This window comes from Haliaeetus leucocephalus, unplaced genomic scaffold (genome assembly GCF_000737465.1).
Source record: "Haliaeetus leucocephalus isolate CR32 unplaced genomic scaffold, Haliaeetus_leucocephalus-4.0 Scaffold819, whole genome shotgun sequence".
NCBI lineage: Eukaryota > Metazoa > Chordata > Aves > Accipitriformes > Accipitridae > Haliaeetus > Haliaeetus leucocephalus.
In genome coordinates this window covers 3,045,233-3,060,025 of record NW_010973255.1, presented here as the reverse complement: position 1 = coordinate 3,060,025, position 14,793 = coordinate 3,045,233, and the positions used below count along the sequence as shown (strand labels likewise).

Sequence of the window (14,793 nt, the reverse complement as noted above, 5' to 3'; positions counted from 1 at the left end):
CAGGTGCGGGGCCGGGGCCGGGTTCGGGGCGGTCGAAGCCCCCGCTGCCCCAGCGCAGGGCCGGCGGGTGCGTGACGGCTGCCGCTCTTCCCTCCGCAGGTGGCGGCCATGGAGCACCGCGGCGCCTCCCCGCTCCTCCTGGCCCTCGCCCTCCTCAGCGCCCTCTGCTGGCGGGCGCGGGCGCTGCCCCCGCGGGGGGCCGCCTTCCCCCCCGTCCCGCGGTAAGGGCCGCGCTCGCTCCGCGCTCATGCGTGCGGGTGGGGAAGGGGACGCGTGTCCCAGCGGGACGCGGGACACGGCGCCCGGCCAGCGGAACGGCCTCGGGCCCTCGCTATCGCCGAAGGGCGGCCGGGGCACGCCGCTGCTAAAAAGCAGAGGCAGAAGCGAACATGTTAAAAATTCCCGAATCGCGAAGGAGGGGAAGCGGTCCCCGCGGACCGATGGGTAGTTTTGGCACTGCTGCACGCTTTGAATTGCTCGGGTCGTTCTTAGTCGTCCAACTAAATTACATCAGATGGCCGAAAGGTGCGGTCTCCGTGTAGGTAAGAGTAGCATAACGTGTAAGAAGACCCATGAAAGACGGTATCGCAAAACAGCACAGTGACAGGTTTTCAAAGGTGTGACTTGAGTTGGTTTATGTCACACAGCAACTTTACTTTTTTTACCAGACACGAGTCTTGCGTGCCTCAGATACGTAAGTAGTTCTAACAGTTATAATGACGGTAAAATTGCAAGGACAATAGCCTGTCCTAGTTTCGGTACGTGATTTTTGCACAGCATCACACGCAGGGGTTTACTATAGCGATGGGAGCCCATTGTCTGCCACAGAACATAAGAGCAGCTAGAAGAATCTACGGCTGTGCGGTCAGATTGCCCTTGATGAAATATGACACATCATAAGAAACAGCAGTTTACGAAAACATGAAGTAACTGTAAATCAGTTTGTACAGAGCGATTGCCATGATACATTTTAAAAGGTGAAATGTGAACCTTTTTTAACTTGCAACTAGCAAATTAATTTAAATGTGAGAGAATAAAAACATGCAGAGATACATGACTGCACATCATTTTAGTCTGAAGTTCTTGAGGGTGTATTTACTTTCTTTAGAGAGCTATTTCATACTGCATTTCAATGCACATTTTCAGTCTTAATTGGAAGGTAAGTACTTCACAGGAACTGTTTTCACTTTGCGTGGGTGGAGGCTGGTAATTCCATCCATCGTTTACATAAAATAAAGTTGTTATGAAAATCTTCATGGTTGTCCCTGGAGCTGTAGCCGCCATACATTATGCACTGTTCACTGGAATAAATTGTGTGCAATAACAACATGTATCTAGAAAATATGCATTAGAGAGAAGGATCTGTTCTGTCAATGTTACTCTATCACTGAGCATGGATTATACCTGAAAGTGATTTTTGTTCTATCCAGACTGCTTTAAAATGCCTTGTGGATTAAAGCAGGTAGATGTGCATTTTGACACAGACCAGAATGTAAGCTGCAGTGAAGTGTTGCATGTCCTCAGCTACCTGTACTTCACATGGTTTCCTTCTCCAACAGACTGGGAAACAGAATGCCATTTGATGGAGCCAGTGAACCTGACCATGCCCACGGGTCATTAAAGTCTGAATCGGGCATTTTGCAGAACACACTACCTGAAAATGAGAAATTCTATTTTGATCTGTCCAGAATTATTGATAGGTGAGTTTCTTTATTATCATAAATACAAATGATGATGCACTACTTGAATTATGCCTAAAGATCAGTCACATTTTCAAACTGAGAAATAGGAAAGGAAGAATCAGTTACAGAAGAAAACCACATGACCTCTGACTGAATACTTGTAGCAGTAGGAATGTCTGCAGAAATGTTGATTGCGTTGCCGTTCTGGGATGATGAATTCATTCACTTCCCAGGAAGGGCTAAAAAGTATAATGTGAAAATCTGGAATTTGTTTTATGAAATTAGCTTCATTTAACATGTAGAATAGATAACTTAAGGAAAGCAGTATGTTTACAAAATGAACGTTATCAAAATGATATGAACCCAGGTTGTATTGTAGAGTTTATTTATTGTCCATTTCAGAAATGCAAGGCATGCTGATGGAATTTTCACCAGTGTCTACAGCCATCTTTTGGCTAAACTTGCTGTGAAGAGATATCTGCATTCGCTTATTAGAAAACGAGTTAGGTGAGGTGACACTTACATTAGGCAGAGTTTTTTCCTAGCTGGCTTCATTGGCAATTTTTCACCCTTCTGTACCTAAGTTCTCATTTTTGCAATTTAGAGATAATGAAAGAGAAACTGATATAATGATGGGGGAGCTGAAAATCCTATATAAGAACTTAGTGGTATTTGTTACTAAATGAATACTATTTATTCCTGATACAGCTGTGAGGGGTAGAGCAACAGACAGTGCACATAGCATTGATAATAAATACTGGCAATATTATAATAATTATCACACCAATTTGCTAATTTTTTTCTCTGGTACTGTTTTTATTAGCTTGGCAGATGAATGGCACAAGTAAATACAAAATGATTGATTACTCAGTACTTACATAACAACAGGGGAAACACTCAATGAAATTAAGAAACAATTGGTTTACAGTGAAAACATAAAGGAGTGTTTTTTTTCCTACTGTAGAACATATTGCCAGTTGTTTGGGAGATCTGTATTATAGAAAGATTCGAAAAAGACTGAGGCAAATCTGTAGACAAGGGATCTGGATGCAACTCCCAGACCGGGACCCCGTTCATAAACTAATGGTTGCGGGATGCTGGGACCGATCACTGCATACTTCCCTTGTTTTGATATCCCTAAGTGGCAGCTACTGGGCACTCTTGGGAACAGAATAGTAGAATACTTTGGTCTGACCCAATATGACAGTTCCTTCGAGTGCCTACTTCATATGCTCAAAAGCTGAGTGAAAATGGGGTCCTGCACTTATGTCAATGCTGCCTTTGTCCCAGAACATAGAGTGCCAGTTTCTCGTATGCTATAAACTAACACAGATCACTTAAAGCAGAACACACTGAGGCTTCCCAGGATCGTGCATGAAAAATAAGCTTCCAAGTCTGGATTTCACAAGGTGTGTTTTGTCTCCTGACACCTCTTTAGAACAAGCATTTGTAGCTCTGTATGTGATGCTACACTCCTATTTTCCTCAGAGGCAGGCTCTGTCCTCACTGAGTTTGGTATGAACAGTGACCAGCTCCTTTAAGACCTTCCTGTGACTTAAACCAGTCTGCACCTTGGCATTGTACTAAAACATATTTACATAAATGATAGAAATCCAAATAAAGTCAGTTTATTAAAAAGAGTAGTAACCTGGGCTATGAGAACAGACAGGAGGGAGTCGTGGAATCCACACTCAGCCATTTAATCCTGCAGAATTCCTGGGACAGGGGTGCTAGAAATCACTGAGTATAGATCCTGATTGCATGGGCCATGGCAAAGTTGAGCAAGAGAAACAAATCAGTGGAAGGTGTGCCCAAACAGACTGAATAACGATCCTTAGAATTTGATCCTTGTTACTAAAATATGTAGTAAGCAATAGAAACAGTGGCTTCTTTTCAGCAGATGAAAGATCCAAAGTCATAGCTGAAAATGAAAGCTGAAATGAAAATATGATTTTGTTTACCTAATCAACATTGTAACTTTGTTTCACTCATTTAATGGTATCTTCTTTTAAACGGATATAGTCTATAACTTTTTTTCTTTGTAATTGTTGTATTGCCAGCTCCCAGGAGAGTCCTGTCAAACGCCACTCTGATGCTGTCTTCACTGACAACTACAGCCGCTTTAGAAAGCAAATGGCTGTGAAGAAATACTTAAACTCAGTTTTAACTGGAAAAAGAAGGTACTACAAGAAAGCAAATATATACTGTTTCCATACTTGTATGGTATTAAGACAGAAAAGACTTATACCTACGTATGTATACAGAGAGGACAAACAAAAGGCAATGAACATTATTGACTTTATAACGTAGTTTATAACATGGTTTTCAAATACAGACAGCATTTTCTTCCAGACTGGAACAGACACTACAGTCAGATTAGAATAAAAGAATAAAGAGGACACAGCATCTGACAATTTTAAAAAGCTTCTGACAGATTCTTAAAATGGTTTTATTTTGTAAAAAAGCCTCTTAAGGAAAAATCCACAGAGCTATGGAACACGAACAACAACTTTGTAAAGAAAATGCACTATTTTTGAAAATTTGCCTTAAGTAAACACATAAAATGAAAATTTAGAAGTCCCAGAAAGACCATATGTCCTAATCAGTATAGGTGAGAAGTGCCAGCATAGGTTTTTGTAGAGCTTATTTTCTGTTTGTATATTCACTCATTTAGTCAGCTGCTTTTAAATATCATGTCTCTTCTCCCATGAAACATGCTATTTCATGTGATTTATTACACTTTGGTGTAAGTTTAACAAAACATACAATAGCTACAGTTAGAAGGCAGCTTTGCTTGCTTGTTTGCTTTTTCTTCTGAGAACAATAAAACTTGTTTCTGATCCACCACAGCCAGGAAGAGCTAAACCCTGCTAAACTTCGAGATGAAGCAGAACTTCTTGAACCTTCCTTTTCAGAAAACTATGATGCTGTAGATGAGCTGCTGAGCCACCTCCCACTGGTATGCCCAGATTTTCTTTCCTCTTGCTATCTGTTACTTGACTGGACTCATAAAATGAGATTAATCATACACGAATTGTGGTCTATCAGAAAAGCAGAATCATCTAGGAAGGAGCCGTGTTCTGTGAAACGCTGCATGTTTCTATAGGGATTGTGTCTGATTATAATAATCATTTTTGTAACAATAATTGTTATCCCATGATTCCTGTTATTGAAAATTCCTAATTAAATGGCACTGTTAATAATGCACCTAACTCACTTGGGTGTTTCAACTTGTGTGCACTGTAGCATAAAACCAGAATTGACTCATTTTTAATTACAAAGATTATTATTTCTTCAGATAACAAACTCAAGGATATTTTTTTTTAATTATAAAAAAAAAAAGCTGCACATTTTTTTTTTAGCATCTATTTCATTAGAAGGGTGTTGCTTCTAGAACTAAGAGGATCAGCAACCTGAACCCTAAGCATGAAGAAAGCACTTGACTCCTGTCTAAGGTGTGCTGCAGAGGGATCATCTGCCATGCAAATACTGCAGTTACTGTTTTCCATTTAGCTACTACTATTTTTCTAAAATCATTCACAAATATGTTTCTTTGTTCACTGAAATGTAAACCCTTATACATCACAGCACTTGCAGGCACATAAAATTGAAAGGTTAACGTAGAAGTGAATCAGGCTTGGTATTCTCGAAAGTCTATTATGAAATTGATGATAGGAGGGGTTTTGGCATTCAGCTCTGTCTCAGCTACAAGTAAGAAAAAAGGCTACTCTTGAGGATAACACTTTTTTTTTGGGGGGGGGGGGGGGGGGAGGATGAAAGAAAAGACATTTCTCCAAACTCTTGTTTCCTTCCAAGACTGAAAGGCAATGTTCTTTTCCTTTCCACAAATGTGGCAGTAGCCCTAAAGTTTCCAAAGATTAGAAAGGACACAAACTGCTTAGGCCTCAAGGAACAAAATAATTTGTAAGTGATGGGATTCAGGAAAAAAATGTTCTTTCTAGACAAGATTATTGCAAAAATACCTGCTTCTGGATTTTGCACCTTCTAAAACTTCTAGCATTGACTAAGTGAGGGAAAGTAGCAGTGCAGCAGGTCACGGGTGTCTTCCTGGAAATATTTTCAGTCCTTTCCTTTATTGTGTACTGTACTGATGTTCCAGACCTCCCTATAGGTGAATCGCGTACTGAGTATTGACTGTTACTGGTCATTTTATCACAGCGCCCAGTTGCTGATGTAGTGTGTATCAAGCAACCTGAATCTGTGTATGCATTTCAAGGATACAGTTGTTTTCAAAGTGAGCTGTTCTGGCTATAGGCCAACATGCCGTAACATTTTTGCCTAATCCTCCAGTCTTGCCTGCTGGCTGTAATGCCCACCAAGCTCCTGTGAATCACTCCATCCCATGCTTGTCAGTTCCAAGCACAGCAATTGTTTTATACCAAGTGTTACTTCTTGTCTGCTGTCTGCTTCTGTACATCTCAGGATACAACTGCTTATAAAAATGACTTTTAAAATGTATTTCTTCTTTGCTTTTCAGGACCTCTGAGGGACACCTGGTAAAGTCTATGACAAGAACAAGCTATTTTTGAGTTCCACATAGTATTTCAAAGAGATGACTTCGGTCATCAAACCAGAACAAATATGTTGTGAAGTGAAAGTTGTGATATATTTGTTTCTTATGTAATAAAAGTTGATATTTACATTGTAAATACTACTCTAGAGTTCTCTACTGAAAGCTGTACATATGGATGCCAGTTTAACTCATGAGAAGTCTGTGAGTCCATATGCTGTAAATCCTTTACTTCAATAAATTCATTTGAAAATGAGTGTGCAGCTGAAAAGAGCCCATCATTACTAATTAATTGGCTTATTTTAGGTATGGTGCAACATCAGATATGCCTGTATGATAATAAGGATGCACTTCCAGATAGTTCATAAACAAGTGTAAAAACATGAGGAAAAGTATGTGCAAAGTGTGTAAAACTGCATTACAAAGATCTCTGAAAGATACTGCCAAGCAAAGGGGAATGCTTTTCTAGCAGCTTACCAAGCAACTTGAGAAAGCAAAAAAAAACATTAAAAATTATTTGACCTCTGACAGCATCTTTCCTTCCTGTTCGTTCACATTTTAAATATTTCACAATATACAAATTATATTAAGACCTTTGTTTTCAGTTGTGTTTTGGATGCTCTGGAGCTGACAAAGCACACAAAGAATGTTATCCCTTGATTCGTTTGATGCCTAAAGTCACTGGTCATTCTACGTTTAAATGTCTGTAGCTTTGATGATGAAACTATTCCTTATATATAAGATCTGAAGACATTTTACTATTTTTTCAGAATGACTGTCATTTACAGAATATGCAGACAATAAATCATTTTATTATCACAGCAAACTATTACTGGTTTGAATCAGTGCTACAGGTACCTGGAACAGTAGAGGTCCCAGTAAGTGCTGTCTCTACTATAGTAGTAATAAAGGAAGATATTATTTTTTAACTGAGGTATACTATGTTGTATTAGAAAGACAAGCAAGTAAGCCTCCAGTCTCCATTTCTTTATATCATTGTGGCTTAGTATGGAGCTGGAAACTTGCAGCTGATTCACTGTTGCTGTGAATCAGAATCTGACTGTATTTTATTAAAATCGTAGATTTAACCTATTGGATCATTTTCTACAGAATTATTTACTCTTGTAAGGACCGATGGTTCCACTGCAGTAAGGAAAGTGTGTGGTACTGCATGCACAACATATGAAATGCATATTCATGCATGATACCAGCCATAACACTCCCATGACTCCCCTCCCACCTCCTAGAAAGAGATGAAATTTGAAGTAGAAAAACTTATCAGTCCTACTTACAGTTCAATTTGGAATTTCAAGTATATTTATATATCATACATATGCACACATAGACAGTGATAAAACTGATTTACAAGTTTCACTTACAAGTTTACTGTTCTCATTTAGAAGGAAGCTTTAAACATGATAAAATTTGAGATTTATGGAGACTAGTTCTCATAAATATGTAGCCTTCTGAATTGCAATTTTTTTGAATATTGGCAACTGCTTGTCAAAAGAAAACCAGCTTGCACAGATCAGATGCTATTATTGCTATTTCTATCTAGCCTTGACAGAATTTGATTTAGCCAATGACTGGTTCACAAAAGTTAGATGTAATTTTGAAGTCTTCTCTTGAAAAGTGGTCTTCTAATGGTGGTCCACTCTCAATTCCTATCTTATTATGAAAATTTGTGAAAAAAATAGGTGCAAAAGTCACTTTAGAAATATTTGCAGGATACTAACAGTCTGATGCTATAGTATTTAATTCAAAATTTTCTTCAGTGTCGTTGGAACTTTGTTAGAATTTCTGTGATAAGTAATCTTAAAAAAAAAAAAAGTGAAAAAAATTAACCAGAAGCCAAGCTGCATGTGGTCTTCCTACACAGAACTTTTTGTTTAAATGTATATAATGTTCATTCACTCCATTTAAAGTAACAAAGATTGGAGTGAACAAACTTTCGACTCCACAATTCCAGAAATCTTTTTTTTTTTTTAATTTGCCTTTTTTTATTTATTTCCAGTTTACCAATAAGGCATCTGATGGAAGAGCTTGTCTTCCATGTCTAATGTTTAATGTCCCCAATATTTTGTTCTCCATAGAAAACTGCAGAACCTTAGAACATGTGTTTTCTCCGTTACAATGGAGAGGGAGTGGGTTACAGAAAAAAGGGATGCTTATTAAGAAATCATATATATATATGTATTATAAAATATGAAATTAATACCTTCATTGTAATAACTCAAATAATACTGTGATTGCTTCCTCAGAAGGTTAGCAAATAGAGACAGTCTAAAAGGCATGCTAAATTTTATGTACGTTTTAGAAAAACTTAGCACTGAAAGGAGAGACACTCATCTCCAGAGTAATATACCTGACTTGGTATTTGTGTTAAAGGATGGCTTTTAACTTGTCATAGCAACTTTTGACATTCTATAGGAGACATAAGGCCCAATTAATACATTGAGACTAGTTAATTGTGGAAGATGTAACACTGATCACCTCAACTCCATGGGCAAGTGGTTATGGTAAGGTTAAATGATAAAATTGAAGAGAAAATTGCAACATTTCACTGAATAAGAGTAATTTTCAGTCTGTCAATGAGTCTTGACACATGTCACCAACCTTACAACCCATCTGCAAAATGTCAGAAGAGTGGAATCAAAGTGTTGTGTTAATTAGGAGAATGAAAGGGGCAGCTCCAAAGAGAGTATCAAGAGGTCTTCTAGGAGGAAAAGAAATACCCGGGAGAATCAGAAGAGCATCACTGGCAGAGAGAATGCAACCACTCAGGAGGAAAGAATAATACTGTGAAAGGTTATCAGGATATATGTTAAAGAAACATCTCACCATGTTTCTGCAGAATGTCACTTCTAACACAGGGTAGGGATACTTGTGATCGTGGAGGATAGAACTCATTATTTTTTGTGTATTCAATGGGGTTTGCTTTTCAGACCTACCCCATGGAGCTCTTAAAGGGGCAGAATTGGCTTTAAGTGCATCTTTACCAGCACTGGAAGGGGATATTTTCTAGTCCTGTATCCACAGAGAGGATGTGCATGCTTGTGTGCATCTGTACAATCATCACCCACGCAAGAGCAGCACTCAGGATTGTGTATAAGACCATGAGAATTACAAAAGTTGACAAAACATTTTAAAATTTCAACCAGTAAAAACACAGTAAAAATTAATAAAACCCTAACAGTTCCTCTGATATTTTAAATGAGGTTGAGGTGCTATGAGTGTTTGTTCCACCTGAAAATCTGAGACAAAATTTCTTTTTAAAAATAAGAAAATGCGTAACTTTGATCCAAAGCATGGGCATAACTTCATCTATAGGAATACTGAATTCTCCCCAAAGACAGACCTTTGGGGAAGAGTTGTACGTATACAGGAACAATTTATTTGCTTGCAAGGCATTAGGGAAAGGTAGATGGAAAAGGCTGTCCATTGCCTCTTGTGAAAATACCTATACTTCCACTACCTCTTTTATTTTTCCTTATTTTCTCCCTCCCTCCTCCAGTTACTACAAGCTTCCTCACTTTTTGTTAATAGTCTCACCCTTGGCTTGCAAAGCTAGTGTATGAATGTATACCTATGTTTTTGAGAGGAACAATTACAGCAGACCTTAAATTTATGGTGCAGCAATCTAATAACTGCCAGCCTTGGTTGTGGAGATGAGTTCTGCAGAGAACCTGGCACAACCAGATGTGCAGGAGCAACCTGTCCTGCTCACAAAGAGCCCCTGACTTCCCACAGGGGATTTCCCATTTGGTTTGTGCCTGGTGCAGAAGGCTGACCTTTCCTTGGATACATCAAACAGAACGTGTGGCCTCCTGGGGCTCACACTGGCTTGGGCAACTACAATATTTTCAGCTTTTCTCATTTCTGCTTTGGAACAGTCACAGACAAATTGCTTGCCAGGTTGACAAGCTGGTTTAGGATTAGAGGTAGGAAACTAGACACCGGGTCTTTTGTACCAATCTTTAAAAAAGTCCTAAGAATTATTTGATGCATCTTCTGCTTCTGAAGTAAACAAACAGGAAAAGTTTTACTTCGGTTTTATACACAGATACATGCAGGCCACTTAGTAGGGAGGGGAAAAAACAGCTTTCCCTTGTGAGGATAAGAATTTTCAATAACTTAATTGATTGTATTGGTTCTGGCTGAGATGGAGTTAATTCTCCCCATAGCAGCCCTCGTAGCGCTGTGCTGTGCATCAGTAGCTAGAAAGGCGGTGATAACACACCAGTGTTTTGGCTGCTGCTGAGCAGTGCTGGCACAGCATCAGGGCTGTCTCTCCAACATTTTTGCCCCCCCTCAATGGCAGGCTGGGGCAGGGCAAGATCTCGGGAGGGGACATAACCAGGACAGCTGACCTAAACTAACCAAACAGATATTCCATACCATATGACAGCAGCTCAGATATAAAAGCTAAGTAAAGGGAGACAGAAGGGGGCATTTTTGTGTCTTCTGGAGCAACCACTACGCGTACTGAAGCCCTGCTTCCCAGGAGGTGGCTAGACATTGGCTGCTGATGGGAAGTAGAGAATAACATCATTCATTTTTCTTTGCTTTCACGCACGACCTTTGCTTTCACTTTATTAAACTGTCCTTATCTTGACCCACAAGCCTTTTGTTATATTTTCTCCCCCCTGTCCAGCTGAGGAGAGGGAGTGATAGAGCAGCTTTGGTGGGCACCTGGCGCCCAGCCAGGGTCAACCCACCACATTGATCAACCTTTGTAAATAAAAATATGATTGTTTATTCAAAGATTAAGCTGAAAGTGATGTAAACCATAATGGTACAGTGAAAAAGATAATTCTCTTATCTAAATAACATTGTCATGGTGAGAACAATATTTTCAGTAGAGCATGTTTTTGTGAAAGAATGGGGGGTTGTTTCAATAATGAGGGGAAAAAAGGAGAAAAGAGTCCTTGTCCTTCCCCACTGAGTGAATTATTTTGTACTAGATAGAGTTTTGCATAGGGTAATATGCTTAAAAGAGTGTGTAAGGTTGGTGTGTAAGATCCATTTTCTGGATCTTTTCTGGAACCGGCCTGGACATTTAGAAGCCCTATTTCACATTTCAATGAGACCACAGCATCTAAGAGCCCAAGTTATTTCCAAACATGGGATATAAATGCTTTTAATATGTTGATCCTATTACTTAATAGTTGTCAAGTCAGAATTTGTCTTAACCAACATATATCCTCTTTTTGGCATGGAGGGAAAGCAGAAAAGAAGCTAAAAACAGTCATTGTCTCCTATTGTTAGATGAGATGGATCAGTGAAGATCTTTCTACTCAAGAAATGTACACAAAGCTGCAATTTTTGCCGGTAGCATATGAAGTAGCCAGGATATTGACTGGGTAAGACAGAGACAGAATGATCTTTGGTTTCGCTTGTAAAATTACCTGATCGGGTTGCCACTTGGCCAAATGGTAGGACGTGTCAAGTTCTTGCACATCAGCTTTTTGATAGAGAAGAAATCATTTATATGGAGCCTGGGTGGCTCCTAGTTGTTTGCTTCTTTTATATACTATTGAACTGCTTTTTACTGGAAGTGGTCACAAGTATGTTTGACAGATGCCTTATCACCATTTGTTGCTATTGTAACACAGCTCTTCATCTTTGTATTTCAGCCAATCCTTCTTCCCATAATCACAGCCAGAACATCTGCACACTGTTTTAAGCAAGCAATTTTGCCTCTTATTAGGGAGTATAGAAAGCAAACTGCTGTATTCTAGGAAGAGTCTTCATGACAAAGCTAGGGATATATAATTTATGCAGAAAGACTGAATCTTGGTTAAAAAGTAAGAAGAGTTTGAAAACTTCTAGATCTGGTGCTGATGGTTTCAGTCCTGTCTGGTGATTCCTTCTAGAGCAGTGCATTGTGCTTGGCATTACAAAGCTGGTGCCAGAGCTCCAGTTTGAGAAGTGAAGCATATAGTAAGAAAGAAGAAACCAGTGAATGTTGAGATAGAGCAGGTGAAGACTGTGTCTTCAAAAAAATGCCTGGTGTTAAACCTAGTTTATATATGGCTTTTTGTTCCCTGTAGATTTTAGACTCTTGCTTTGAGAAGAAAGAAGGAGTCATCTCTTGCTGTCAGAGGACCTCACATCATGCAAGTCCATTCATTAACTTAACAAACTCCATCAGGAGCACAGCTGGGTTGTTTGTCCCCTAATTCTGCTGGTGCACAGCAGCTTCTGGGTCTAGTGGCTGTACTTGTTGGGAACCTTCTTTCAATTGGCAGCCTAAATGTTTGACAGACACTTCACCAATCATTTGTCACCACCCTAGTGTCCTCATGGTAAGAGTACGAGTACCATTACTCTTCTCAGGGAGTTGTATTCCTGGATGTCTTTACATTTCCCTTCCAGCCTTTGCTTTGTTAGGCTAAAGAAACAGTCTGTCTTGTCTCACCTTGTAAATGACTCTCCACTTCTGAGACTGCTGGAGTTCCATGCCCCATGGGGTCATGTTCCAGAGTGAGTTTAACACTCCTAAATCACAGTTTACCAGATGCAGTTTCACCTTTGAAATTACTAAATGACTCTGAATGTCTGTTCTTTATTGCAGTCATTTTGGAAAAGTGACTAGCGATTTTGAGGGCCTCTGTTTTGAGGGCCTTGGAAGAGCTGATTTTTTCAGTCTGGATATTTTTTTTTTGTTGCTTCTCAAACATTTCCAAGTTTTCAAAAGCTGAGGGAGCAGAATCACCAAGCACTTGAAATACAATACCTTTTTCCATGTAGGTGGAGGGGGAGCCACTCAATCTGGTCTAAAATGCATGTAGAGGAAAACTGGATTCTTAAACAGACAGATGCCCAGGTTATTAGGTGGTTTCACCTAGATCTCTGAATGCATCCTTTTACATGGCTATAGCCTGTATTTTTTAATCCAACTTCCTCAATCCTGCAGCCAAGGGAGATGACAAATGCACTCCTCATGCCACCAGCAGGGTGATGGCAGCAGCAGCCCTGGCCTTTTACTGGCTTTTGCCAGCCTAAGGAAGGGGAAAAGGAGGTCAGTTCACAGCAAAACCCTAGCAGGTTATTGAGGAGATTAGGATAAAGAGAGCTATATGTCCTTTGACTTGTTCTGTGAGTAATGAGTGGTATAGCTTACACACTGGCTTGTCACCAGCATTAATTCTTCAAAAGGCAGAAGGAAGTGAGCTATGCAAGCACTCATTCATGTATTTATGTCATGTATATTAAAATACTATGCTAAAGTGTAGTGCCAGTGACAATGAGGGGCTGAGGGTCTCCTTTCATCAATAGCTAAAGGATTACAACAGAGATTACCTTCTGGATCATTAGTCTACTGCTGTGCAGGAATAAAGAAATCCAGCTGAGTGGACCACTTGGGTCATCGCTCTTTGATTTATGATTCATTCTCTGTTCAATACAGGTGAGAGTACAAGTGCTTAATGTACCCTACTTTCATAGAGAAGGGGCTTGATTCTGTAAAGATCAAATTTAATTGGGCATTGCACGTTCTGTAACTTTCAGGCTCCATTTAAATGTATTTACCCAAAGAATGGCTAATTCAGAATTTCATTTCCCTGCCCTTAGCCCAGTTGAATAGCTTTTGCACATTTACAATATCCTGAAGGGTTCTGGAATCATGTATGGGATAATTAGGTTGCTTTTCGGCGATGGAACAAACAGAACTTCACCTGGTAAAGTCAGAATGACATTTCAATGGGACTTTTTCTTGGCTATTCTTTATAAATATGTTTGCAAGATCTGATTAATAAATAAGTGCATGCCCAATAGACAATTTGTCTCTGTAATAAGGACTAATCCATATAAATGTTCTATTTTATATTTCTAATTACATTACCACTTAACAATTCCCTGAGAGAAATCTATCAGAAATTCTGCTTCAAAGATGTACTGTGTTTTATACTAATTTTATGTTTGCTGAATGATAAACTTCAGTGTAAAAACAGCATGCTACATAATTACAATGCATACAGATTATTAAATTATTTTCTATTAAAAAGTGAAGAAATCAATGAAGGAGAACCTCTCCTGCCCCAGCTTTACTCTAGCTGCAACAGTAGGCCACAGTGGAAAAGATTACGGTTTCAAGGACTTCTGCACTGGTTCTGGTAAAATTTAAAGCAGATTTTAGGCTGCTGTAATCTAGGCTGTTTGATTACAGTTTGTAAGAGCTGTGCGTTGATGAAGGAGCTCTGGCAGGCTCAGGAACTACAGTCTTCCAAATTCAGCCCACAACATACATACAGCCTTAAAGAGCTTTCTTTTTAGCTAGCTCTGCACCAGTTGAGGACTTCTTTATACTGTGGAATTCCCTGAGTACCCACTATTATTTTAGGCTTCTTTGTATTACTGGACATAAACAAAGCAATTTGAAAGAGCATCTCATTGTAACTTATACACGTAAAATCACAGTGTAAGTGTGACACTACAAGAAAGAGACAACTTTGTGGAGTATTATTCATTGTGAGAGAATCTGCTGCTGAAAAAGTAAAAGGAATCCAAGTCCTTAGTCATTTTTAAATCAAACTGGATACTTAATTTAGGAATTGTTAAACATTTAGATATTTTTTC

General features: G+C 39.2%; 1 protein-coding gene across 2 annotated transcripts in view; it reads left to right on the top strand.

Annotated features, from left to right (window-relative positions):
- The window catches only part of VIP (vasoactive intestinal peptide), a 6,996-nt gene extending 527 nt beyond the window's left edge, over positions 1-6,469 (top strand). Inside the window, exons 2-7 of one of the 2 annotated variants that reach the window (XM_010581887.1) lie at positions 100-221; positions 1,560-1,700; positions 2,085-2,189; positions 3,743-3,862; positions 4,533-4,641; positions 6,181-6,460. In XM_010581887.1, the coding sequence (XP_010580189.1) occupies positions 109-221; positions 1,560-1,700; positions 2,085-2,189; positions 3,743-3,862; positions 4,533-4,641; positions 6,181-6,189 (597 nt within the window). In that variant the 5' untranslated portion in view covers positions 100-108 and the 3' untranslated portion in view covers positions 6,190-6,460. Of the gene's footprint in view, positions 1-99; positions 222-1,559; positions 1,701-2,084; positions 2,190-3,742; positions 3,863-4,532; positions 4,642-6,180 lie in introns of both variants that reach the window. The other variant, XM_010581890.1, reaches the window with a different exon arrangement.
- Positions 6,470-14,793: the final 8,324 nt, after the last annotated feature.